Source organism: Sceloporus undulatus, chromosome 6, assembly GCF_019175285.1.
Source record: "Sceloporus undulatus isolate JIND9_A2432 ecotype Alabama chromosome 6, SceUnd_v1.1, whole genome shotgun sequence".
Taxonomy (NCBI): domain Eukaryota; kingdom Metazoa; phylum Chordata; class Lepidosauria; order Squamata; family Phrynosomatidae; genus Sceloporus; species Sceloporus undulatus.
The window spans coordinates 103,255,557-103,282,006 of NC_056527.1; the positions used below are offsets into that span (position 1 = coordinate 103,255,557).

General features: G+C 42.4%; 1 protein-coding gene across 1 annotated transcript; it reads left to right on the forward strand.

Annotated features, from left to right (window-relative positions):
• Positions 1–1,123: 1,123 nt before the first annotated feature.
• Positions 1,124–17,730, forward strand: LOC121933108 (phosphatidylinositol transfer protein beta isoform-like). Its single transcript, XM_042472404.1, has 12 exons — positions 1,124–1,253; positions 6,097–6,127; positions 6,486–6,631; positions 6,711–6,802; positions 9,235–9,242; positions 9,832–9,906; positions 10,577–10,660; positions 12,256–12,333; positions 13,372–13,482; positions 13,726–13,848; positions 15,647–15,728; positions 16,707–17,730. The coding sequence occupies exons 1-11, from the start codon at positions 1,234–1,236 to the stop codon at positions 15,692–15,694; spliced, it is 816 nt and encodes a 271-aa protein (XP_042328338.1). The 5' UTR covers positions 1,124–1,233; the 3' UTR covers positions 15,695–15,728; positions 16,707–17,730.
• The last annotated feature ends 8,720 nt before the right edge of the window (positions 17,731–26,450 follow it).

Below are 26,450 nucleotides of genomic sequence, written 5' to 3' on the forward strand. Positions count from 1 at the left end.
TTCCTTTTATCACTTGTGGTGGAGGTGTAAGAGCGCCCAAAATTTTTGGAAACAGATTCACAGACAGATAGTTGGTTCCTTAAGGAAGAACATACCGTTGAGCCCAGAACTATTTTTGCTAAATATCACGGATGGTATCCAGGATAATTTGATACAAGACGAGCAGAGCGTTTTATTGTATATGATTACTTCCGCACGATTGAAATGGGCCCAGCATTGGAAATCTAATAAAATCCCAACAGTAAGGGAATGGTTGTTAAAGTTGAATGAGTTGGCTATTCTAGATATGATCTCTATGTCTAAAAACAATAGATCCCAGCAAGAGTATGAAGAAAAATGGGACAAGGTTTCAGCACTGTGGGAAAAGCACAGCATGAAAGTTGATTAAATGGAAAACAATTTTTCTTGTTTTTACTTATAGTATATTTTATTACATTTTTTCCTTTTTTGTTCATATGAGCTCAGCAATATTGTATATTTGTATCTGTATTTGGTATATGTATGGATCTGGGAGCTGACTGTGACCAAAGGTAAATGAACGCAGGGAGAAACAAGTACAATGCTGTATATGATCACAATTTGCACTTTGTTCTTTTTTTGTCTTGTCTTTCCCTTCCTTTTTTATAATTCTTTCTTCCTTCTTGTTTTTCTTGCTTTTCTTATTCATCTTCTATCAGTTTTTATGTATATGTTGCAATTTTAAACTTAACATAGTTAAGTTTGGACATGAAGTCCAAAATATCTGTAGGAACAAAGTTATAGACCCAGCAATTCCCAAAACCTTGGTCTTCCAGATGTTTTGGACTTCAGCTCCCAGAATTCCTGACCGTTGAGCCAAGGTAGCTGGGGCATCTGGGAGTTGTAGTCCAAAACGTCCCAAAGTTTGGGAATCACAATTAAAATACCATTTTATCCGCGCGCCATCTAGCGGCCGGAGCCTCCACTGCACCCTTTTCCGCGCCTTGATCACGTGACGCCTGGCCTTCCATTGGCGGCGCCGTCAATCAAAAAAGGCAGCCTTCCTTCCCACAACGCCGTGGCAGGCCCTTTGCTGCGGGGGAAGGCACGGGAAGCCCGAGTGAGGGCGGAAGTGGCGTCGCGGTGGGCCGTCCCGAGCGGGCGGGCGGGCGCTGGAGTGAGGGCGGAAGTGGCGTCAATGGCCGGGCTTGGACGGGGAGGGCAGAAGAGGAAGAAGGGCCGGGTGGGAGCTTTGGGCGTGCGGGGCGCAGGAGGATGGTGCTGATCAAGGAGTTGTGAGTAGAGGGAAGGGGGCCGGGGAGGCCGGGTGCGGAAGGGGCGCTAATGGGCCTGGTTCTCTTCCCCTTCCTGGTTCTATACAGCGCCCATCCGGGGATTTTGGGCGCTGGGCATAGGATGCTCACCAACAGTTCATCACCTCTGGCTGGGGCTGAGGGGAAGGGGCAGCAAACAGGGCTGGCTCCCTCTTGTAACCCAGAGCAGAGACACAGAGAGAGGGGGCTGTTTTGTGTGCTTGGCCCCCCTCTTCCCATGCCAAGAGGGCTGGGCACACAAGAGCCACCCACATTTCACTTCTGGGGGTGGAGGGGAAGGGAGAAGGAGGGTTCCCTTTTATAACCCAGAGAAGCATTTCCTCGTGGTGTCTCTGTGGGGTGTGAGGGGATACACACACACACATAAAGAGGGGTGGTTGTTTTGTGTGTTTGGCCCACCAGGTTTGTCTTCCTAAGTCTGTTCACCAACATTTCATCTCTGGGTGGTGCAAGGAAAGGGGAAACAAGGGGGGCCTTTTATGACCCAGAGAAGCACTTTCTCATGGTATACACAATTCTCTCTCACACACACAGAAATATATATAAACATACACATATACATACATGTATTATAACAGGGTTTCCCTTTTATAACCCAGAGAAGCACTTTCTCATGGTGTGTGTTTGTGTATTTATATATGTATATATACACACACACAACATACACATAAAGAGGGGTTTTTGCTTTGTGTGTTTTGGCCTCCAGGTTTGCCCTCCTAAGAGTGCTGGGCACAGAATAGTTACTAACATTTCACCTTTGGGCAGAGAAGGGAAAGGTTCCCAAGCAGCACTTTCTCATATATAAATATATCTATGTAAGAGGGGGTTGTTTTGTGTATTTGGCCTGCCATGTTTATCCTGCCACAACATATCCAGAGATAGTTGTGTTGGCCATCTAATAAAGTGCAGTAACACCCAATATCCCCAAAGCAATGATATGCTGTTATTGTGATGCCTTCAAGTAGTTTCTGACTTACGGCAGCCCTATCACAGGGTTTTCTTGGACAGGTCACACTCTCTCAGCCTCAGAGGAAAGCAATGGCAACTCGTCTCTGAAGAAACCTGCCAAAAAAAAAAACCTCTGTTATAGGTTCACCTTGTTGTTGTTTTGTGTCTTCAAGTGGTTTCAGTTTATGGTTTCATAAGGTTCTCTTGGCAGGTTTCTACAGATGGGGTTTTGCCATTGCTTCCCTCTGAGGCTGAGAGAGTGTGACTTGCTCAAAGTAACCCAATGGGTTTCACAGCCAAGCAGGGAGTCAAACCCTGGTCTCCTGAGTTGTGGTCCGACACTCAAACCGTTATGTCATGCTGACTCTCCGAAAAACACTGCTAGCTTTACAAAATACATGTTGGAAGCTTTTTTGACGCTCCACTGGCTTCTCCATCAGGCAAAGCATTAAGAAACATCATTGTGTGCCTTCAGGTCATTTCTGACTTATGGCAACCCTAGAGAGCCAATGTGGCCTAGTGGATTGAGTGTTGGGCTACGACTCTGGGGAACAGGGTTCAATTTTATTGTTTGTACAGCACTGTGTAAATCTACAGCGCTATATAAGTAAAGCATAATAATCATTCCCCACTTGGCCATGGGAGCCACTGGATGATCTTGGCCGAGTCACATGCTCTCAGCCTCAAGGGAAGGTAATGGCAAACCTCCTCTGAACAAAACTTACCAAGAAAACTCCATGATAGGGTTGCCTTAGGGTCTCCATAAGTCAGAAACAACTTGAATGCACAAAAGAACAACAGGGCAAACCTATCACAGGGTTTTCTTGGCAGGTTTCTTCAGAGAAGGGTTGCCATTGCCTTCCTCTGAGGCTGAGAGATGGTGACTTGCCCAAGGTCACTCATCAGGTTTCCTTGGCCAAGTGGGCTTTCAAACTCTGGTCTCCAGAGTCCTAGCCCAATGCTCAAACCACTACGCCACAGTGGCTCATGTTAAGAATCATACAAGAAGGGGAAAAGGTTATGATGATTTCAGTCACAAGCTTGCATTTTATCAAGATGCAGCTGTTCTCAGTTCAGGTGGTATTGGAGGGACATTTGTGCAGGCCATGTGGATATGCCACGAAATAAAGTTTAAGTTTCTTTAGCAAGACAAAAACAGATGCTCTTCTTGAGATCTAAGTTGCCTCCCTCCTTTGTGAAACTATCAGCTCTCTTATTAGTTAGAGAGCACTGAAGTTTTTTCACTCAGAACTGACACTCAGTTCTGGTCAAAATTAGCTGGGCATATAATTCACGTTATAATCCAGGACAGTAACTTTTCCCAAGATCTGCATATTTTCATAGTAGAAGGCCGGGTGGTTACTATTGAAAGTGCTTTGCTTGTTCTGATTATGCTGAGTTAGTTTAGGGAAACATGGTTCTTATATCAAAGTCAAGAGCAGTCATTCATGTTATTAGTTTAATTTTGTTGCTGATCAGATGAATCCTGTTCAGATCCTGGATCCATCACCTTCCCTTTCTCTTTGGAATTGCTGGTATGTTTATTTTAGTAATAAGGCCTGAGGAACTCGGGAACTTCCTTTTGAGCTGACAGGACTGTCTGTGGTGCCAAAATCTTACCACAAATCATGCTCAGGCAGTGATCTAAGGGAAGTTTGCAACAGACCTATCTTCTTAAAGCAAGTCAGGACACGTGATAGGAAAGAATCAAAATGACATTGGGATGAAGGCGTGGGTGGAAATGACAGCCTGGCTTCCTATTTCATTTGGCACAGATCAATAAATTAAAAAGTGGGTAAGCAGGTAAGGCTGTAGTATTATTCAGATCAGTGAGGTTTACATTTGAGTAGACATGAAAGGCAGTGCTGTAAATTCAGAACTATTTTTAACACATCAGGGGAATTTGCAGTCTTCCAGATGTTGGACTTCAGTTCCTATCATCTCCAGCTGTTGGTTTATGCTGGGTGGAGCCAATGGGAATCCAATAATATCTTGAAGCTTCCTGAAGCTCTTTTTTATAACTATGCCAATGAAATAAGCCTCACTGGTCCAATACAGAACAAAGCTGACATGTGTTTTAGTTAACAAATGCAGTGAAACGTCATATAGGAACACCCCTGGAAGATACAGTAGGTATAGTAACTGGCATGTGTGTGTTTTTAAATTCTGCACTGACACTCAGATCAGCTTGCAGCAATTTTTCAACATGTTAATCGCTTTCCTCACAATCTGTTAATCCTTTCATTTAGTTAAGAGTACGGTTTCAAATAGGGGAGCATGTACCAGTAGTACATGTACATGGTAGTGCTTGCTACTTATTGAGAAGGATATGTTTGTGTCAACTCTTCCAGCATGTCTGCACAGGTTTCTAGTTCACAGATGCCCATACCTACTAGTGATAAATTATTTGTGACAACCTGCCCAAGTGCAAAGTTCCCTACTTTATGAAAGAAAGGGGGAAAGTGTTTCCATCAAATTGCCTAGTGGCAACTTGACACAGAGAAATAGCTGTATTCCAAATTTATGAATCCAGCAGCTCTTAAACATCACTATAAAAGAATCACTCTTGTATCAGTTAACCTGTTCTGGATATCTTGAAGAGCCAGCATTGGCATAATGGTTTGAGTGTTGGACTACAACTCTGAAGACAAGGGTTCAATTCCCAGCTCAGCCATGAACCCCACTTTGTGAACTTGGGCAAGTCACATGCTCTCAGCCTCAGTTGAAGGCAATAGCAAACCTCTGAACAAATCTTGCCAAGAAAACCTCAAGATAGGTTTGCCTTAGGGTTGCCATAAGTCAGAAATGACTTGAAACCACCCAGCAACAACAAAAGTGTCACACCCTCTAATATAAGTCAATATATGGGGTATGGAGAACAAAATATATGAAGAAAGGTTGAAGAAACATGTTCAGCTTGATGAAGAGAAGATTGACAGGATTGCGTCCTAAGGTCCAAAACACTGCAGAAATAATTCAGTTTGAGATTGGTTGCCCTGGCTCAATGCTGGGGAGTTCTGGGAACTGTAGTTATGTGAAACATTTAGCCTTCTCTGTCAGAGATCGCTGGCACCATAATAAACTACAATTCTCAGGATTCCTTAGCACTGAGCCTGGGCAGTTAAAGTGGTCTCAAACTGGATTATTTTTGCAGTGTGTTTTGGACCTGTTTATCTAAAGGGCTGTTACATAGAGGAGGGTGCAGATTTGTTGTCTGCTGCCCTACAGGATAGGACCGGGTCTAATGGTTTCAAGTTATAAGAGGGTAGATTTTAATTGAACATGGATGATAAGAGTGGTTCAGCAGTGGAAGCAATTACCTAGAAAGGTGGTGGAGTCTCTTTCTCTGGATGTCTTCAAAAAAATGTTGGTCAGTTATCTGCTGGAGATGCTCTAGCAAGGGAGTTGGACCCCGTGGCCTCTGGGGCCTCTTCCCACTCTCTGTTCTATGTCATCCAGATGCTGATGTGATGGGAGTCTGTAAGATAAGCAAATTAAACAGGAGATGAAAGAGGCTCTGGTCTGGTGTAATGTTTATAGACAAAGGCAATGCTTTAACGTTGTAGAATACAATTCTGATGCCATCCAGAATACAGTCCTGGGACGAAGGCTATTTTTAAGCACGAAAACACAATAGAATTGTATCATTTGTGGTTATTTGTCCCAATGAGTCAACAGTAATCAGCATAATTTGAATCTGGTAACAGCCTGACCTGGTAAACATAAAAAATTATAAAGGAATTATTTTTAGTACAGATGATAGAGTACTTTTTATCTGGGAGGTTGGTCCTTGAGGAAACCTCAATCTAACGTTTATCTCCTCTTTCTCTTTGTTCTTTCCTCTACCGCAAACCAGCCGGGTAGTGTTGCCTTGCTCCGTGGAGGAGGTAAGTTCCTTCATAAGTTGTTGTCGGGAACCCCCCTATTTTGCCAGTCCCTTTTTGTAAAGGATTTTGAGTAAATTTTAGTGTAAACCAGAATCCAGAGTTTGGAAGAGTTACTTTTTTAAACCACTACTCTTAGATCCTTGAGACAACATGACCACTAGTCATGCTTGTGGAATTCTGGGAGTCATACTCCAAGACAAGTAACTTTTCTAAGCTGTTTTCCCAGATTGTTTTACACGTCGCCACAACCACTATACACAAATGGATGAGAATGTTTGTGGCCTGCCTCTACCCTAAGACTGGTGACTTATTTGGAGGGGGAGAAACAATATTTACCCCCTCTTTTTGGCTTTCTCAGTATCAAGTGGGGCAGCTATTCTCTGTGGCTGAAACAAGCAAGAACAACACTGGAGGTGGTGAAGGAATTGAGGTGCTCAAAAATGAACCCTATGAACGAGAGGGAGAGCGGGGGCAGTACACCCACAAGATCTACCATCTCCAGAGGTAAGAATCGTCCTGGACACAGGAATCCAAAGCTTAAGACATTTGTATAATGCTTTCCTCTCCTTTTTTTCTCTTATAGCAAAGTTCCTGGATTCATTAAGATGTTTGCCCCCGAGGGATCCCTAGTTGTTCATGAGAGAGCCTGGAATGCCTATCCTTATTGTCGAACAGGTGAGCCCTGGAGAGGGATAGGGAAAAGGGGGTGAATCTCTTGTGGGGGCTCATTGGGGACACTTTCATTGGGGGATAGTTCTATAGGCTTGTTACAGACAGCCAAAATAAAGCTGCTTCGAGTCACGACTGGAGCGTGGCTTTGGTGCGACTTCTGGACTCTTAGGACGCATGCATCATTGAAACACCATACCTCCACTGTGACTCGAAGCAGCTTTATTTTGGCCTGTCTGTAACAGGCCATGGGGTTTTAGTTTTCAGTCTGTTCAAGAAACCGTTTCACACCCCAGCCAAGAAACCTCTGCTTTTTTGCCACAGGGTCCTAGTCCTACAAAATAATGGGCCAGAAGATTGTGGGACTATTCTGCCTTTCGGTTGTTGTTCCTTTGAGCTTAGCCTAAAGCACAGCTTGGAACTACAGTTCCTAGAATTCCACCAGCAGTAAGACTAGGAGGTGGGGGATTCTGTGAGTTATAGTTAAGAAAAGCAGAAGCTCTGACCTAGAACCTGTCCAACATTCTCTGGCTGCAGTTCCAGATGACTGGGAAACTTATGGTATAGTTTTCAAGGAGCCCATTGGGAATGTTTGCTTGCTGTAACTGCTCTTTTGACCAGCTTCAAAGGACTGGTAGACCTTTCTAAGCATAGTGTTTGAAACACAGATGGAGTCTTCCTTATCTGGAATTCTGAAATACAATATATTCCAAAATTATATGGGTGGCTGAGATAGTAACACCTTTGCTTTCTGATGGTTTGGTGTACACAAACTTTGTTTCCTGAACAAAATTATTAAGAACACTGTGTATAAAATTATTTTCTGTCTATGGGTATAAAGTGTATATGAAAAATAAATGAATGTCATGTTTAGACTTGAGTCCCCTTTGCAAGATCTCTCATGTGTATGCAGATGCTCCATAATCTAAAAAACTGCAAAATCCAAAACAATCCTGATCCCAAACATTTTGGGTAAGAGAGACTCTATCTGTATTACAGAAGTAGAAGGCTAGCCAGAAGGAAATGGGGTCTCTCAGCAAGGTGGAGGCAAGGGTGATGCCTGCTTTTTTTAATCTATCTTCTAAAACAGAGATTACCCCTCCAGATTGTTAGCACTACAACTGCCCTCACTTTGCCCATCATGGCCATTCATCAGGGATAATGGGAATTGTAGACCAAAGCATTTTGAGGACTAAACATCCCCAGACATGCTCTTAGAGAATAGTGGTTTCTGCAAAAATTCAAGCCCTATGCAAGAGTTCACCTGCTAAATAATTACAGTAATAGTATTGTTCCCTCCACTTCTGTGGCAGTCAATTCACCTGTCTCCACGAGGTGGGAGAGGTGATTTCTGCAGCAGGGGGCCTCCCTGTGCCATACAGAGCTTCAGAAGCAGCCCTGCTCATTGACAGGAGTGAGGCAATGCCCTCAAACAGTACATTGTAATGAAAGAGTTGTTAATTGTTAGTTATTATTGTGCTTTTACTGCCTGGAAGGGAGAAGAGGTGTTTGTGGGATTTTCTCTTTCATGTCTCAAATAATTAGGTTGGCTTTGGGTGCTATGCATGGGTGGGGAGAGCTTTAGCTGCTCTATCTCAGACAGTAAAATATCTTAGGCTGCATCTGCACTGCAGAAATCATCCAGTTTGACACTTCTTTAACTACCATGGCTCAATGCTATGGAATTCTGGAACTGTAGTTTGTTGTGCGCCAGAACTCTCTGACAGAGAAGGCTAAATGTCACACAAAGCTACAGTTCCCAGTATTCCATAGCACTGAGCCATGGCAGTTAAAGTGATGTCAAACTGGATTGTTTCTGTAGTGTAGATGCAGCATTAAACTGACCCTGAGTGCTTTAAATTGCTAGGGAAGCCTTGGTAAGTAGACATCAACACACGCACAACATATGGAGCTGTGAAGATGGGGAGTCCAGGAGCCCATGGATGAGGCTAAGGTCAAATGGTTTGTCTCTTGCCATGTGATTTTAATCTTGTTGGGGGATAGATTTCAAAGGCCTGTTACAGACTGCCAAAATAAAGCTGCTTCAGGTCTCTTTGGAGGTATGCTATTTAAATGATGCATGCATCCTAAGAATCTGGAAGCTGCACCAAAAGCTGCACTCCGGTGCTTAGGAATGGAGTGTGGCTTTGGTGCGACCTCCGGACTCTTAGAACCCATGCATCTTAAAGAGAATACCTTCCAAAGAGACCCGAAGCAGCTTTATTTTGGCAGTCTGTAACAGGCCAAAGACTTGTTCAGAAGTCTAACACTTTGAAGACATTGTTGGTTAAGAATAATACTGTGCTATACATGCAGTAACTGGGAACTCACTGTGCTAGGAAAATTTCTCTTAATCTGATTAAGAAAGATTTTTGTTTTCACAATGCTGGCCTAATATGCTCTCTCTCTTTCTCTTGGTTTGATCCCATCTGCTGCAGTTATTACGGTAAGTTGCTTGGGGAAAGGGGCAACTGTGGGTAGTGCTTCTCAGCTTTCCCTATCACCCCAATAATCTTTGACAATGTGACTATATCTGTGTCCTTGTTGATCTCCACTAAAAATACACTCACCCAGAGATGTTCACTTGTTATGTGCCAGCCCCAGGAATTTGCCCAGAGTATTCTGGGTAATACAGATTGATAATACTTATCCAGAAATCCTAACTTTTCACAATCCAAAATTATCCACATGTGTAGTTGAGGTAGTAACATCTTTGCTTTTGGATGATTCAGTGTACACTAACTTAGTTTCATGCACAAAATTATTTAAAATATTGCATATAAATTTGCCTTCAGGCTCAAGGTATAAATTGTATATGAAGCATAAATGAATTTCATGTTTAGACTTGCCTCCCATCTATCTCATTATGTATATGCAAAAATTCCAAAATGTAAAGCACTTCTGATCCCAAACATTTCGGATAAGGGAGATTCAACCTGTATGTTGATAGAAGTAATTTCTAGCTTTGGGATTTGTAGAGCCTCTGGGCTGCCACAAAGGACTCTGGGTAACTAGTTTTCCCTCTCATTGCACAGAATGAATACATGAAGGAAGATTTCTTCATTAAAATTGAAACATGGCACAAACCAGATTTAGGTGACCAAGAAAATGTAAGTTGTCCATGCCTGCTCCCACATTTTTGACTTTTCTGTCAAGTGAAAATGACAGCAGGAAAATGAATTTCTTTTAAAATTTGAGACATATATTTGGCTTTTAAGAAACTATTTTCAAATAAGGTTTTAACTGGAAGGGGCTCTTTAGTTCTTCCTGTTGTTGATATGTTTTAATTATCATTTTGTGTATTAATCTTATTATGTTAGACATCTTTTTATTGGCATTATCTGTAAGAAGGCTGGGATATGAGATTAAAAAAGTATAGTGAGCAAAATGCACATGTGTGTAGAAATGCACAAATTTTCCAGTTTCGCAATAAACCTTTCATCTACTAGCATATGTACCTTAAATTTGACAAACAGGTCAAACTTGCTTGTGTATTTTAAACAATACCCTGCTTTTTAATCATTGTTCTAAACCATGTATAGTAAAAGCTCAATTTTTATGAAACAGATAGTTCTCTTAAAAGACGAGTATGTTCATTCCAAAGGAGATAGCCTCATAGATACTATCTCAGTGCATGTAAAACATATAGGCTGTGAGCTAAAGTCAAAGATTGCTAGGAATGAGTTGCTCTCATAATTTTTGTCCTAAAAGTCTTACATTTGATACCCAAGATTCCTGAGACATAACTCAAACACAGGCCTTTCTTTTTTTCTTCCACAGGTCCACGGGCTTGATGCTGAGACATGGAAAGATGTTGAGGTTGTTCATATAGACATTGGCGACCGGACGCAAGTGTCAGATGACGTAAGGGGCAACCTTGGTTCTCACTCACCAGTCAAAAGAGCAGTTGACAGAAGCTTTGACCTATTAGGGAAGTCAGGGGTGACATGATAGCCCTGTTTAAATATTTGAAGGGATGTCATATTGAGGAGGGAACAAGCTTGTTTTCTGCTGCTCCAGAGAACAGGACCCGGAACAATCGATGCAAGCTACAGGGGAAGATTCCACCTCAACATTAGGAGGAACTTCCTGAAAGTAAGGGCTGTTCAACAGTGGAACACACTCCCTCGGAGAGTGGTGGAGTCTTCCTCCTTGGAGGTCTTTAAACAGGGGCTGGATGGCCATCTGTTGGGGATACTTAGATTGGGAGTTCCTGCATGGCAGGGAGTTGAACTGGATGGCCCTTGTGGCCTCTTCCAACTCTATGATTCAGGGGCATTATGATGGGAAACGAGGAGGAACTGCTGCTTTTTATCTCAACCTCCTGATAGAAAAGAAGGATCCTTTTGTCATTTCAGAGCCTGAACAGCACAAGCTAGTCTTTTATGCTGCTTTGGATTGTAGCCTTCTCAACCATACTTTTGTTTTCTTCTCTGCTACACATTTGAATTAATCTATTTTGAGAGAATGGCCTAAGTATCCTAAAGACACCAGATCCCATCCAATCTCGGAAGCTAAACAGGGTCAGCCTAGTTAGTACTTGGATAAACACCAGGTGCTGTAGGCTATATTTCAGATGAAAGAGCTGGCAGAATCACCTGAGTATTCTTTGCCTGAGAAACCTCTATGATATTCATGGGGTCTCCACAAGTTGACAGGTGACTTGAAGGCACATGTTGCTATGTGCCTTCAAGTTGTTCCTACAGTTTAAGCATCATGCATTCATTACTAAGGATGATTTCTGGAATTTTTGAGAGGTGCTTTTGAGCAGATGTAGAGTGTTTTCTTTTACCATTGTGTGAATGCAAGCCTGTCTCTTCTCCTTGCCCTTGCTCAAGATTAAGGCAGTAACAGTTTAAAACTCTCCACACTGTATTCTACTTTCCCAGTGGTTCTTATATTTTAGAATGGGTGAACTCTATGGAGGTTACACTAACCTCAACTTTGGGGCAAGGGGGGGGGGAGAGAACAAACTAGAAATGCTGTGAAGTTCACTTCCAGATTTCTAAAAACAAATGGGGGTTTTTGGGGGGGGGGGGTTGTTTAGTTCTAAAAGGTGCAAGCAAGAAAAACTGCATCTTGTTTACAAGGAGAATTGTTGCTCCCCTGGGAGCAATACTTCTTCCCACAGCTCCACAAACTCCAAAAACAGTAGCAGAGAGAGAGAGAAGAAGCCCTAAGAGCTGCAGAATTTCCATGCCTGTTTTAGAGGCTGTATTTTCCTCCATGATTTCTGTTCAAACTACATCAGGAAACTTAGCAATTTATTTCTGGGAGGAGAGTCATGCCTAACCTTTTGGGTCAGGAGGAGTTAGCTCTTTTCTGAGTGCTTCCCTACCTGCTGTTCAGAAACCAAGTCTTCATATCAATACTTTTCATTTTTATTTTTTCATTTTATATTTGGTCTCTTTATCTAATGCTATAGCCTTGTTCATCTCTGCACTCCCCCCCCTCCCCAGGATTACAAGCCAGATGAAGACCCAGCTCTTTTCAAATCGCAGAAGACTGGCAGAGGTCCTCTTGGTCCTGACTGGAAGGTATGTCCATCAGAATTTAAATACTGATTCTCAGGTGTATGTTTTCAGCTGCCTGTTCATGTATTCTAGATCTCTAGGATTGCTTGAATAATTATCTGGGGTGGATCTATTTATGACACAGTAACCAAGGGTCTTCAAATATTGACTAGCCTGCTTAGCCCAACAAACAAGATACATTTTGAAGATCCTGGCATTTCATTGGTGCAAGTAGTCTCTCTGCTAATGCACATTGTAACTCTTCCACATTTTTAGAATTGGCATAAACCGCCACAGAATGTGGTGAAGCCTCCTTCGTTGGGGGTTAATAAATAGGGGCTGAAAGATTGCATGGCAGGGGGTTTGGTCTGGATGGCCCTTGTAGTCTTTTCCAACTCTGTGATTCTTTTAGTCATTCTTTGGTTCTGTCATCGTTACTGTGGGTAGTTCATCACCAGAGATCAGCCTTCTGGTGAGGAACCTCTATACTCAGTGAGTTCTTGATGGCGGGCACATAGATTGCCACCTGGTTGATATTTGAAGCTTTGTAGAACTTGTCAGAGCTTCCCATCTGCTGACATAGCTTTTGGAAACCAAGCTTTACCACTATGTCCCATTGGGGGAAACAGTAGGGCTCTGTGGAGGAACCGAGCAAAATATAAATGTAAGCAATAAATGTGCAGGTTTTTTTAAAAGGTTCAAATCCTACTTGTTGTGGGCTCTTTGGGGAAATTATTTTACTGTGCCTGTGACTTTCTCTTAAAATGATTTTCAGGGGCAAGAATATTTTAAGTACTATTGAAAAGAACTACAGTTAGATAATTGTGTGATGAAAGCCGGGATTTTGGTTCTCTAGGAAACATAAGAAAACAAGGTTGACAATGGTCAAAACCTACGTGAGAAATGTTTGTTGAATCTTCTACATCCCTTCTCGCTTGTCTTAGAATCTCCTTAGATGTTTCAACTAAGTGAAACATCTGCATTGCTGCTTTGAGATTTAGCAGTAACCATAGGACTAATTCATGACTTCATTCCTCCCCATCCCCTTTTCTCCCTTGGTAGAGGGAACTAGCAAATAATGAAGATTGTCCCCACATGTGTGCCTACAAACTTGTGACAGTGAAGTTCCGCTGGTGGGGCCTTCAAGGTCGAGTGGAAAAATTTATCCAGAAGGTAAGTCCAGAAGAGGCTGTTTTATACATTAAAAGTTGGCACTGGAATGTTAGAAAATGGCAGTCTGGTGCTTAATTGCCTCTTTAGGGGCATGAGGTGGTGACTAAAGCCCAAACTCAGCTTGATGTGGTAGCTTTGCAAATAAAATAAAACCCAGGGGTGTAGTACCTTATAGGCTTGGATTCCCTTGCTTTTGTCTTTTCAAGATCCTGGATTTTTGAAATCTTTCTTTTCCTCTTACAGCAAGAAAGACGCCTCTTTACCAACTTCCACAGGCAGCTGTTTTGTTGGTTGGATAAGTGGGTGGATTTAAGCATGGCTGACATCCGGCGGATGGAGGAGGAGACACAGAGGGAGCTTGATGAGGTATTCTGAGATGGGGGACCTGGTTGGCTGGGTTAGGTTGGTGTGGCAATAGGTTGGAAAAGGGGGTACTGCCTTTCCATACATTTAGGCCATCTTGTCTTTTGAAAGCTGGATGGGGACCATTCTGAAATGCAGCTTTCCCTGTTGTTTCATCTCAGATAGGCCCCATGCTATCACTAGGCCAACTAGCCAGCTGTCAAGGGGCACAGACCTCAGTGTAGCACTGACTTTTTGAAGGACAAAGTTTTATACAAATTTAGTTTCTTTAAACCTTGTAAAATATTTTTTTATTATTTTAGATTAAATAGCACAATAGTGCTATGGCATATAATTAATTACAAAGCCTTATGCAAAAGTCTGTATTTTGTTTTTATTTATCCTTTTTATGTATGTATATTTTTATTTTTTAAATTTGGTGATTCTTTTGGCTAAGAAAACGTCTCTTCTTAGTTGGCAACAAGTATTGTTTACAGCTGAGCCAATAAATTCAGCAGAGTCATGTTTTGTGTTTTTCATTCTTTATTACAATATCTGCTTTTGGAAATTGAAGTTAGCAGTTTTGGAGGGAGGGTGAGTAATTGCCATTGCTTAGAATGCAAATTAGTCTGGCACTGGCACTAATCTCAGAACAGCCATGCAAGAGAACACCCAAGGACAACTCTGTTCAACTGCTCCTTTATAAGAATGATGGTACAAAGTAATAGGGCCTGCTTCTTAATAACTTCCTTGTCCTCAAGAGCTAGGTATTGTAGTTAGAATGCTGAACTAGGACATCATAGCATAGATGGCAGGCATACTTGTCTGTGTGTATTGAGGGACAGGGAATTCAGAATTCTGCTCTAGAAAACATCCCACTCCAGTAGCCACTCACATCACTTCATTGGTGGCATATCTGAAAGGAGGACTTCAGATGGTAGTTAGATATGGGAGACAGTGGGTCCCAAAGTCATTTGGAGCTTTAAAACTGAGCCCCAAAATGAATGATCACCCAGTGCCGATTGTGAAGTACAGTGGGCCCTCCACATTCACTAGGGTTAAGGGCACAGCCCCTCCCCCCCACGAAAGTGACAAAATCTGCAAGTAAAAATCCACTTTTTTTAATCTGAGAGAGCACCTCCCAAGGAATCTCTAGGTCCTCCAGCACATGGCCTACATCCAGCAGAGGTTTACCATAGAATTCACTGGAGGACCTACATATGCCTAGAGAAGTATTTTCTCTAGGTGTATCTAGGTCTTCCAGTGTGACTCTATGGTCAACCTCTGGCAGATTCATGCCAGAAGACATAGAAATTCCTAGATAGAACGCATTAATCAAATCCACGAATGATCAAATCTACAAATGTCAAAGCTGTAAATGTGGAGGGCCGACTGTACTTGTCATACCATGATCATGGGAGCCCATCTGTTTTGAAAACAGAAATGTACATCGAGCCCTTGATATTCACTGGGATTTGGTTCCAGGACCCCTCATGGATACCAAAATCGGAGGATGCTGAAGTCTCACTATATTGTCGTCGTCGTTGTTGTTGTTATCCCACCCTTTTCCCAAGGCTGGGACTCAGGTCATGGTAGAATGGTGATCCTTATATAAAATGACAAAATCAAGGTTTGCTTTTTGGATTTATTTTTTTTAAAAGTATATTTAAGCTATGGGTGATTGAATCTCTGGATGCAAGAACCATGGATGCAGAAGACTGAACTGTATATTTAACTGACTAACAGCAAAGCAGGAAAAAGTGAATGGAGTCTGGAATGGAGGCAGGTCAGGCATGAAAGAGGGCTGTGCTTTTCGTTGCAGATACGCCAGAAGGGCTCAGTGAGAGGAATGACTGCTGGGGATGAGTGAGTGCCCCCTTGCTGCCTGGGCCAAGAGTGACAAGGTAGGAGAAAGTGGGGAGTGGGAAGGAACACATAGTTATGGGTGAGGGCTTTGCAGCAAACCAGAAAGTTTTATTTTACCTTATTAACTTGCCCGTGCATGCAATCCCTTTGCTCCTCTCACGACACCTTGAGCACGTAAACCAGAAAGCTTATAATTATACACAGTTTTCCATGTTTATATGAACCTATCATCACCACCATCTTTATTTACATCCTGCCTTTTCCCCAAGACTAAGACTCCAGGCAGCTTACAAATTTAAAAGGTTACAAGTATTGATTAAGAATTGTGGTTGTGTAGTGTTCCACTGTTGCATGGAAGACTTTAGGTGATGAACAAAGATTTGAAGCTGCAGCCAGGAGGGATCAATGTGTTGCGGTCATTTCCCCTCCTTCTTTTCCTCCACACATTCTGACAATTAATGAAATAAAGAAATAGAACTAAGCTACAATAGGTCCAAAAGAGGCAAAAATTTGTTTCTTTCCAAGAGGATGAGTTCATCCCTTTTCTCCCACCCCTCTTTTAAAAAAAATTAATAGGTTTTTAATGTATGATTACAAAAATAAGAGAGAAAAGGGAAATAGACGTATATATGGTGTGGATATGGGCTAGGCATATACATTAATATAAGCTGACTATATATTTCCAAAAATATATTTTGTGAATGTGGCATCTACAAAATATATATTGCTCAGGTAGTTGGAGGTCCTTTTTTAGTTTATTTAAAATTGTGGGGGGTTTGTTTGTAAAAAATCACAATTGACTTCATTGACTAAAAGATGCAGCCCTGGCATATATTCGACACTGCACATTTATAGCAGTTTGATACCACTTTAACAACCATGGCTTCATCCTACAGAATCTTGGGATTTATAGTTTGACAAAATGCTTAGAATCCTCTAGAGATTTCTGACCATTGAGCAACAGATGGTGAATGTTTATCACTTACCCTCTTTCTTTGTGTCTCTTTCCCCGACAGATGCGGTACCCATTCTTCCCCGAGACTGGACCTATCTTTGTGGGACTCCTCTCTTTATTTCTCACTCACTCTCTTTCTTCCCCTGCCAACTTGAGAAAGGAAGACGAGTTCTTTTCCGTCCTACTGGTCCAAATAGATTCCAGACTACCCCAGCTTCTATCAGCATGGGGATCCCCATGAAACTGCCATTTACTTCTTACTGATAATGGATTAATAGCTGCCCCCACCGCATGTCAAGTGGTCATAAGGGGGGAGACAAGGACCTTTCAGGGGTGTGGGGGATGTCTCTCCTTTTCACCCTGCAGAGGCAGGGGTGCATGGGTTATTAATAGCATTAATATTAATATTCTTTGGAATCATATTTTGGTTGGGGTGGGTGTGGGGCTTTCATGGGGAGGGGGAATAAGATCAGAAATGTTTAAACATGGGGTGGGAAAAAGAAGATGTTTAATTTAGTAATATAGTTTGGACTTCACTGTGGAAAGTTGGAATTAGTCTTTTTATAGGACATGTGAAAACATTCCTCCACTACCAAATCAAATTTCATCTTCCAGGATCATGGAAATCCATGACTTTTTCCTTTGGACACGTTCCTGTGTTATATGGTGAAATTAAACCATGCCACTAAACTGGCTCCATTATAGGTAGCAAGGTGTCCCTCTTTCCTCCCCCACTGTCAGAGGTGGCATAAAACTATGGGGCTAAAATATATTGAGGAGCACTGTATACAAAGAGTTGAAAAGAGTGCTGCTTGGAAGGAAAAAAAAAACCTCTTTAACATTCTTTCTCTCCCCCCGGCCCCCCATATCCCAGTTTGGGGAGGGGGCAGGTATTACCCCCTGCTTTGGGGAGGGCCCTCATAAGCATTTCACCCAACTATTCTGTGGGACTGAAATAAGGGGATGTGTGGAAACAATGAGGCCCAGGGCTGCAGTTCTATGGATCTGGACAGTATTTTTTTTAAAAAAGAAAACACTGAAAATCTTTTTTTTTAAAGTAAAACAATAAATAAACTTGAAGTTGAGCTCCTCCTTAATTTCTTACTAGGGACTGGAGAGGCCTTTTGGGTGGGGGGCTCTTGCAGTTAATTGGGACTTTCCTTACACTTTGCATTTTCCAGTTACAGTAACAGTACAGCACTAGAAATCTAATTTGACACCAACTAGGAGAGCTGATGAGCAGGGTAACTTCTTTATATAAGGCTCCAATTCAACATTTATCTGTCTTGAAACAAGCCACATTGGGATGCATGGAGCTTCTAAATAGGCATGTACAGGAATATGCTAAGACTCCATTCAGAGTGACTGCCTATTCTGGCTTTGCGATGCAACTTGTGTTTCTGTTCAACTTGCTGTTCCCATCTAGACATATTCCTGGATTACAGTGACATGTAGAAACAATGAACGGACTCCCTTGGAGAGTAGTTAATTTTTTTTTTTAACTTTAGCCCACTCTAGAATTAATCTTCTGCTGCTGAACTTTAAAACTTTGAAAACACAACATACCTCAACTATAAGAAATATAGAGTGCATGACTTTCTAGGAATGTCATACATACTACTTTTTCCCCTATTTTTGCCGATGGCAGCTAATCTCTAGATGATGCAGTGTTAAGTACCGAACTTTGTCATGCAATTTAACTTGAAGCATATTCACCCAGAGGTGAACATGAATGCAGTGGGTCTTATTCCCAAGTACATGTGTCCGGGATAGGCAAAACAGTAGCTGCTGGAGGTTATGAATATGCTCTGGGTTTTAGTCCAAACTTAGGACTTGCCCTATTTGGAAGTAGGGCTTGAATACCAGATGAAAACCAGGAATAAATTCACCACACCACACGTGAAAGCCATCAGCTGCCAAAGTTGGAAGGTATAGTCTCCCCACACACATACCTTTCTTCTGTCTCATGCTGTGCTCTTGTTCTTTCCAGCTGGGATAGCCTAATAAACTTTGTCTAAATAAGGAAGCAAGGACACAGAAATGTGTTTTCCCTTTTCCTTTTATTTACAGCAGTAGTAATGGTGCGGAAATTAAGTTTCAGGAGGCGTCATAAATTTTCTGTTCTGTGTAAATATATATGAGATAATTTGAAGTTGAAGGTTTTCATGGCCTGCATCAATAGTGTGGGTTTTTTGGGCTATGTGACTGTGTTCTAGAAGAGTTTATTCCTGACATTTTGCCAGCATCTGTGACTGGCATCTTCAGAAAATGCTGGCATGAAAGTGAGTCACTTCCATGTCAGCATTCTCTGAAGATACCAACCACAGATGCAGGTAAAATGTTAGGAATAACTGTTGCTGAACACAGCCAGATAGCCTGAAAAACCCACAAAAAATTATATACGAGACACATTTAATCTGGTGCTCCATCAAAGGTAAAAAAAAAATTTCACTGCTTGACGGCATGAACAAATACAGTGTCACCAGTGGCGTCCCGGGGTGTGTGTGTGCAAGAGTGCAGCTCACACCGCGTGACACCCCAGAACTGGGGTGACACCTGATCAGGCTCTCCTTGTGCTGGTGCCCTGGTTCCCTGTAATGGTCTCTTGACCATGGGGAAGGACAAAGCTGACTGCCCCTGGTCCTGTTTCGCCGTGGTGGCCATGGTCTTGTGAATAGGGCACCACTGTTGCCACCATGAGGAAGGACAAGGCCAAGCATCTCTAGCCCTGTTGCCCTGTGGTAGTGGTGGCAATTTCCTCATGAGGATGCTGCTGTGGGTAAAACGAAGCAGCTATGAAAAAGGGGCACCCCCACATTGGGTGATACCAGGGCTGGGAACACCACTGCTTATCACTAATTCATATTGCTAGTGGGTCACAGATGGTTCAGGAATATGTTCATCACAATCATTCTACACACCTTTTGCACCATTAGTCTCAAAGGTGTTACGAGATCCCTTTGCAGACTTTGTTCTACACAAGATCTATGTTTTTCGCACCAACCCACCCCCGCCACAAATAAGATACTGCACATTTCTCTTTTGTAGAGAAGGGAGAGTAAAGAAGACCGCAGCAGCAGGTAAGAGGGAGGTGGTGGCATTCAAGGTCACTCAAGTGTCAAGGGAATTGGTTCACATTTTGTGGTAGGCTGGATCAGCAAACCTTTATAAAGCTTTGACTCTAGGTTTATCAAATCCTCCATCCAATGCCCTGTCTGTTATGCTACTTTGCTTCTGTACTACAGCCGTTGCATAAGGGTCTCCTAAAGATAATATGCCAGCTCACCACTGTGCAGCAAGGTAGTAGGGGCAGGGATTTATATTCTGTCAAGTATTATAAAAAATAGAAGTCATTTTTCAGACTTGGGAAAGTTATTTTGGACCCTGACTCCCCAAGCCAGCATAGCCAGTGGGTGCTGGGATTTGGAGTACAAAAGTAACTTCCCCAATCACTAAAAGGGGGGTTGAGGAGGGAGAGTAAGGGGGAAAGATTAGTTTTCCATCTGCACACTGAAAATGACTACAAAAGTCCAGACGTTGCAGTGCACCTGGCACACTGGTTGTGCATGATATGTCATACCAATTGTGCAATTCCTTCTTCAGTCCTACTTGCAGGGAGAACCCAGGAGCTCATCTTCCCACTCAGAGTGATGGTAAATTTTGCAGCAGGAGTTCAAGGAACTCTTTCATTTGCTCAGAAAGCAGCAGCTGGTTTAGGAAACCCAATTTAACCACAGAGGATTTCGTTTTCTGTTTCTCTATGAAAAGCCAGGACTTGGGTGTTTTAATAGAGCCTGCAGTGTGACTTCAACTTAATCCTTCCCTCTAAGGCAATGGCTTACCAGCAAGGTGGACTAGGGACCATCCCCTGCTGAGCTTACTGTGCTATATTCACAAATGTTCCTTCCAAATTGTATTGCTAGGGGAAGTGCAAGGAGGGGCAGCCAAAATGGACAAGAGGCTGGTACAAATCTCCAGTGAGAAAAGATTTAAATGTTTGGAACTTTTTAGTACAGGTTGATTTTTCCTTGTACGAAATGCTTGGGACCAGAAGTGTTTTGCATTTTTGTTGTTGTTTTTGGATATTGGAATACAGTGAGCCCTCCACATTTGCTGGGGTTAGGGACACAGGATCCCATGAAAGTGCGAAAATTAAAAAACCACTATTGGGGCAAGACAACACCTCTCTAGGAATCTTTACGTCCCCCAGTGCAATGCTATGGCCAACATCTGCCAGACGTTGACCGTAGAATAATGCCGGAGGGTCCACAAATGCCTAGAGAAATGTTTTTTCTAGTAATTCTCCATCCTTCAACACAATTCAACAATCAACATCTGGCAGAATTGTGCTGTTGGAGAGATTCCTAAAGAGAACATTAATCAAATTCTCAAATACCAAAGCGCAGATCTGGAAGGCCAACTGTATTTGCATATACCTAATGAGAGAGATGGGACCCGAGTCTAAGCATGAATTTCATTTGTTTCATATACACGTTATAAACATAGCATGAAAGTAATTGTATACATAACATTTTAAATAATTTTGTGCATGAAACAAAGTTTGTGTACTCAGTAGCATCGCCAAGATCACTTGATGCAGGTGTGTGTGGATTGTCCCCAGCCACCAACCCCATCCACTGCTGAGGGGGTCACTGTTTGGGGTCTGGTCTGGCTGTTGGGCAAATAGGAAAGGCAAGTGACGTCTGTTCTTGTTCACCCAGTAGCCACACTAGTTCCTCTGTGTATACCACCCCACGAGTGTACAACCCACTCTGGAGTGTCACCCGGCGCAGTCCACACCCCCTAATGATATATCTGTGTGACACTAAACCATCAAAAAGCAAAGATGTCACTATCTCTGCCACCCAATTTTGGATTTTGGAATTCTGAATAAGGGAAATTCAGCCTGCATAGAAAAAAAAAAGAAAAAGCAGCAAATACAGTGGGCCTTTGGTATCCGCTGGGGTTTGATTCCAGGACCCCTGTGGATAACAAAATCTGTGGATGTTCAAGTCCCATCAAATACAATGGATAGTAAAATGGTGTCCCATATATAAAACAGCAAAATCAAGGTTTGCTTTATGGAATATATATATATATATAGAGAGAGAGAGAGATAGAGAGAGAGAGAGAGAGAGCCATGGATGCTTGAATCTGTGGATAATCTGTGTATACTGAGGGTCAACGATAATATCAGCACATATTAGAGAACTGTAAAAATTAGACAGATCCATGGATGATAGGTTATGTATCCCTTCCAGTATTACAGGGTGTGTTCCTTGGTATACCTTCCTTGCTGGGAAGTGTGATTTGGAGAGCATTGTTATTTATGTCTTGCTGGTGAACTTCCCACAGGGATTTCCTTGTTGGACTAGACAGGCATCTGGTCAACATCTGGGGCAGTATGTTTTTACTCATTTCTACTGCAGCTGCCAGACGTTCCCGATTGATGAATTCTGGAAATTGTTTTCCCCAAATGTTAGTTTTCCCAAGCTTTCATTTAGGGCTCCTCTGTCTGGGCTTTTCTTTATTATTATTATTAACCTTTATTTATGAAGCGCTGTAAATTTACACAGTGCTGTACATACAATCTTTTAGTTAGACAATTCCCTGCCCTCGGGCTTATAGGTGGGGATTATAAACAAAGACCACCAAGGCTGCATCCACACTGCAGAAATAATCTGGTTTGATATCACTTTAACTCCCATGGCTGGGTGTGATGGAATTCTGAAAAATTGTCATTTTGTGAGACATTTAGCCTTCTCTGTCAGAGAGTTCTGGTGCCAGGACAAACTTCAATACTCAGAATTCCATACCGTAGAGCCATGGCAGTTAAAGGGGTGTCAAACTGGATTACTTCTGCAGTGTAGATGTAGCCCAAGTAGCAACTTTCACAGTGTTGAAAGGAAGGAAAAGTAGCACAGAGGCAACCAGCTCCTGTTGCCTTCCAGGTACCAGTGACTCAGCCAAAACTGAGTTGCTGAGCCTGCTGCCCATGACTCAGCAGTGTGTGAAGCAGCAACAACAACAGCCACCCCCAGGTTTCTGCCATTGGTTCCTGGGATTTTCCACTAACATTACTTAGTCAAAATCCCCTCTGCTGTCTTTTCTTGTGCTCACATATTGCATCCATAATATGTTCCCTGCTAAATGCAGCACCTCCAAGGGTGTGTTTACACCATACCTGCACAACTTGGCAGTCGTAGGATTGCCATAAGCCAGGACCTCCAAACCGGGACAAATGTAGGACAACATTTTCAAATGTAGGATACATTTTTATAAAAATGGAGGACACGCAAAAAAAATTTGATGATTTTTAAAAATTGTTAATCTAAATGCATGTTTCTAAGGCATGATCAAAATGGAGGACATTTTGGCATTATTCCTAGACAGATGGCAGAAATGGACTTCCCTTTCTGGCCATATTTATATATTTAATAATAAAAATAATGGAAAAAAAAAGACAGGGGTGTATATATTTAATAATAAAAATAAATAAAAAATAAATAAAAATCAAGACAGGGGTGTATATATTTAATAATAAAAATAATTAAAAAATAAATAAACAAGATGGGTGTATATATTTAATAATAAAAATAATGAAAAAGCAATAATAAAAATTAATAAATAAAAAACAAGAAATAATAAAAATTAATAAAATAAAAACAGAAATAATAAATTTAATAAAATAAAAACAAGAAATAATTAAAATTAATGAAATAAAATATAAAACAAGCAATAATAAAATTAATAAAATAAAATAAATATTTTATATTTTTTAAAAATTAATTTAAAAAAACCAAAAAACCCAAGGCAGACCTAATGGACCACTGACTCACCTTTCCTCCTCTGCTCCCCCCCTCCTCCTCCTCTTTAGGCTCGCGCTAAACGTGCGCTCAGGGAAGCAGGGCAGGTGCGCGCACTAGGTTGCCATTAGTCAAGACCTCAAACCGGACAAATGTAGGAAAAAATTTTCAAATGTAGGACTTTTTTGGGGGTCCTACATTTGAAAAAAGAGCTCGCTGAGGGGAGGATTCCTCTCCGCTTGGCTCCGTTCACGGAGCCCAAGCAGAGAAGGAATCCGCCCCAGGGAGGCATTCTTTTCCCCTTGGGCTCCGTTTTTGCCAACGGAGCCCAAGGGAAAAGAATCCCTACTTCAGCGAGGATTCTTCTTCCTGCTGGGCTCCGTTCAGAGAAGGAATCCGCTTCCCTTTCCCGGCCTCTGTGGAGGCTTGGCCTTCACAGAGGCCTGGAAAGAGGGAGGAGAGCACCCGCGATCGCCGCGATCGCGGCGGCCACCTCCTTTCCCGCTCTTGGGGAGGCTTGGCCTTCACAGAGGCTTGGCCTTCACAGAGGCCGGGAAAGAGGGAGCAGAGCCAGGCCGCCTCCCTCGGCGGAGGAGGCAAGCAGGGAACGGGCCCGCTCATGCCTGAGTCTGTCACAGGGGGGGGTGCTGGGGCGGGGCTAAAACCGGGGCGGGAAGTGCGGACCTGCCCCAACGGGAAAGTCCTGCCCCAGGCGGATATGGCATCCATATGCGCACTGCTGCTTGGCCTCTGCTGAGGCCCGGGCGGTGCGCGCTGAGCAGCCCGTCCCCTTTGGCCAGCTGGTCAATGGCTGGCTGGCCAAATCAGGGTATGAGCTCCTGCTTTAGAGCTCCTCGCGTGCGCGGATGGGAAAGCCCTGGTGCAGGAGGTGCGGCGGTAGCGGCGGCGGCAGCAGCGGAGGAGGAAGACAGAGCCGGAGGAGGAGGTGGGCTGGCACTGCCCACCAGTCAAGGAAGGGAAGGAGGAGGTGGCTTGGCACTGCGGCCAGCCGCATTAGCGGCAGCGGCAATGGACGCAGGAGTGTATTTTAAATGTGTTTCATCTTTTTGTTAAAGGAAAAACACTTCACCATCACACCTATAAAAACTGAAGGGTGCACAAAACAAAGAAAAGGGTGCATGGAGTCAAAATTCTGAACAGCATTGCTATAATATCCATGGAGATGTTTCCATTTTCAAATAATACATGAAATATATGGCAGCAGAAACACAAGGAAGATGTAATCCTGCTTTGTGGCGGATGCTATTCCAGCACCACTCCTAATAAGGTCCTGGTCTGATGCCTTCACATCATTTCTGACTTATGGTATGGCAAGCCTATCAGGGGGTTTTCTTGGCAAGATTTGTTCAGAGGGGGTTTGCCACTGCCATCCCCTGAGGCTGAGAGACTGTGACTTGTCCAAGGTTACCCAGTGGGTTTCCATGGCTGAATGAAGATGGAGGTGCCCAAAACAAAATGCACCCCTAGAAAAGGCAAGAAGGCCTGTGGACTGCTTGCCAGTCCCAAGGCCTCCTAATTTTATGAGGAAGTCATTACCTCCCCAGAAAAATTCCCCAAATACTCCCCAGGAAAAGTGGAAGGTAATTTTGGCACCTCACTTCTTCCCCCCTTAGGCCCAGGGGGAAGCCTTTTCCTTTTGGGGGGTGGGTGGGAGATCTTTCTTGGACCTAAAATAGTCAAGAGAAGAACCATAGATGTAAAATTGCTCCCCACACCACCAGGGAGTATTGGAGGGTAAAAGCACATTGGGGGATAGGTTGACCATACATACTATTTTAAATGGGACAGTACTGATTTTAAAAAAATATTTCCAGACCATCCTGTTATTTTAATATAAATGTCAGTTTTCCCTTGTTTTTAAGAAAAATGCCCTGTTATGTTGCGAAAATAGTTTGAAGATCCCTGTTTGAAACTGTGGTGTAAAAAACCCCAAAATTGTGTCATGGAGTTTGGGTTTTACGGTAAGGTGTTAAAAGACAGAAGCTTGCTGTGTAAAATTACTTCATCAAAGAAATATTCATGGTACAATTGTGGTGAAACCCTCTACGTCTCCCTAAATTTTTGTATGAGTTCTGACACTGAAGATTAATTGTTAGCTCAATATGTTCATGTAATGAAACATTTGTATTCATCTTACTTTTTCAAGAGTACAGAATATTACATAACCCCATCCCGTTTTTGCCATCCCAATGTCCCTTTTCTGTTTCAAGGAAATATGATGAACCTGTTTCAAGATTAATGTGGCCCTCTAATGCACAACAGTATATTCCATATCCAAGACAATAAATTGCGTGCACATACCCTCGCCAATGCTGCCTGGTTTTAAGTAATGAATTAATTACAATAATGCAACCAGGGTGGTAGAATTCAAAGATATAGCCATGTTAGTCTGTAGAATCGGTATGGAGAGAGATCTTGTAGCACCTTTGAGACTAACTGAAAGACTTCTTTCTTAGTCTCAAAGGTACAGTGGACCCTTGTTATCTGCTGGGGTTTAGTTCCAAGATCCCCCATGGATAACAAAATCCATGGATGCTCATGCCCCATTAAATATAATAACATAGCAAAATGGTGTCCCTTATAAAAAATGGAAAATCAAGGCTTGATATTTGAAATTTATACTTGTCTTGAACATTTTCAAACCATGGATGCTTGAATCCATGTATAAAAAATCTGTGAATAAAAAGGACCAACTGTACTATAAGATCTCTCTACATAATAATGCAACCAGTTAAATTATCTCAGTGATTAATGGTGGTGGTAATTGATCATTTCCCCGATTCTTAAAATTTAACTTAATTATATTAATTTTCAAGCCTAGTATTCCAAACTTTGGTGATACCTTGTTCTCCAGTCCTTTGCCTAAAACTGTTTTAAACCTACCTCAATGCCCTTTTAAAATTTGTTGTTGCTTGCCTGCAAATTGTTTCCAACTTACGGAGACCCTAAGGTGACGCTGTCATGGGATTTTCTTGGCA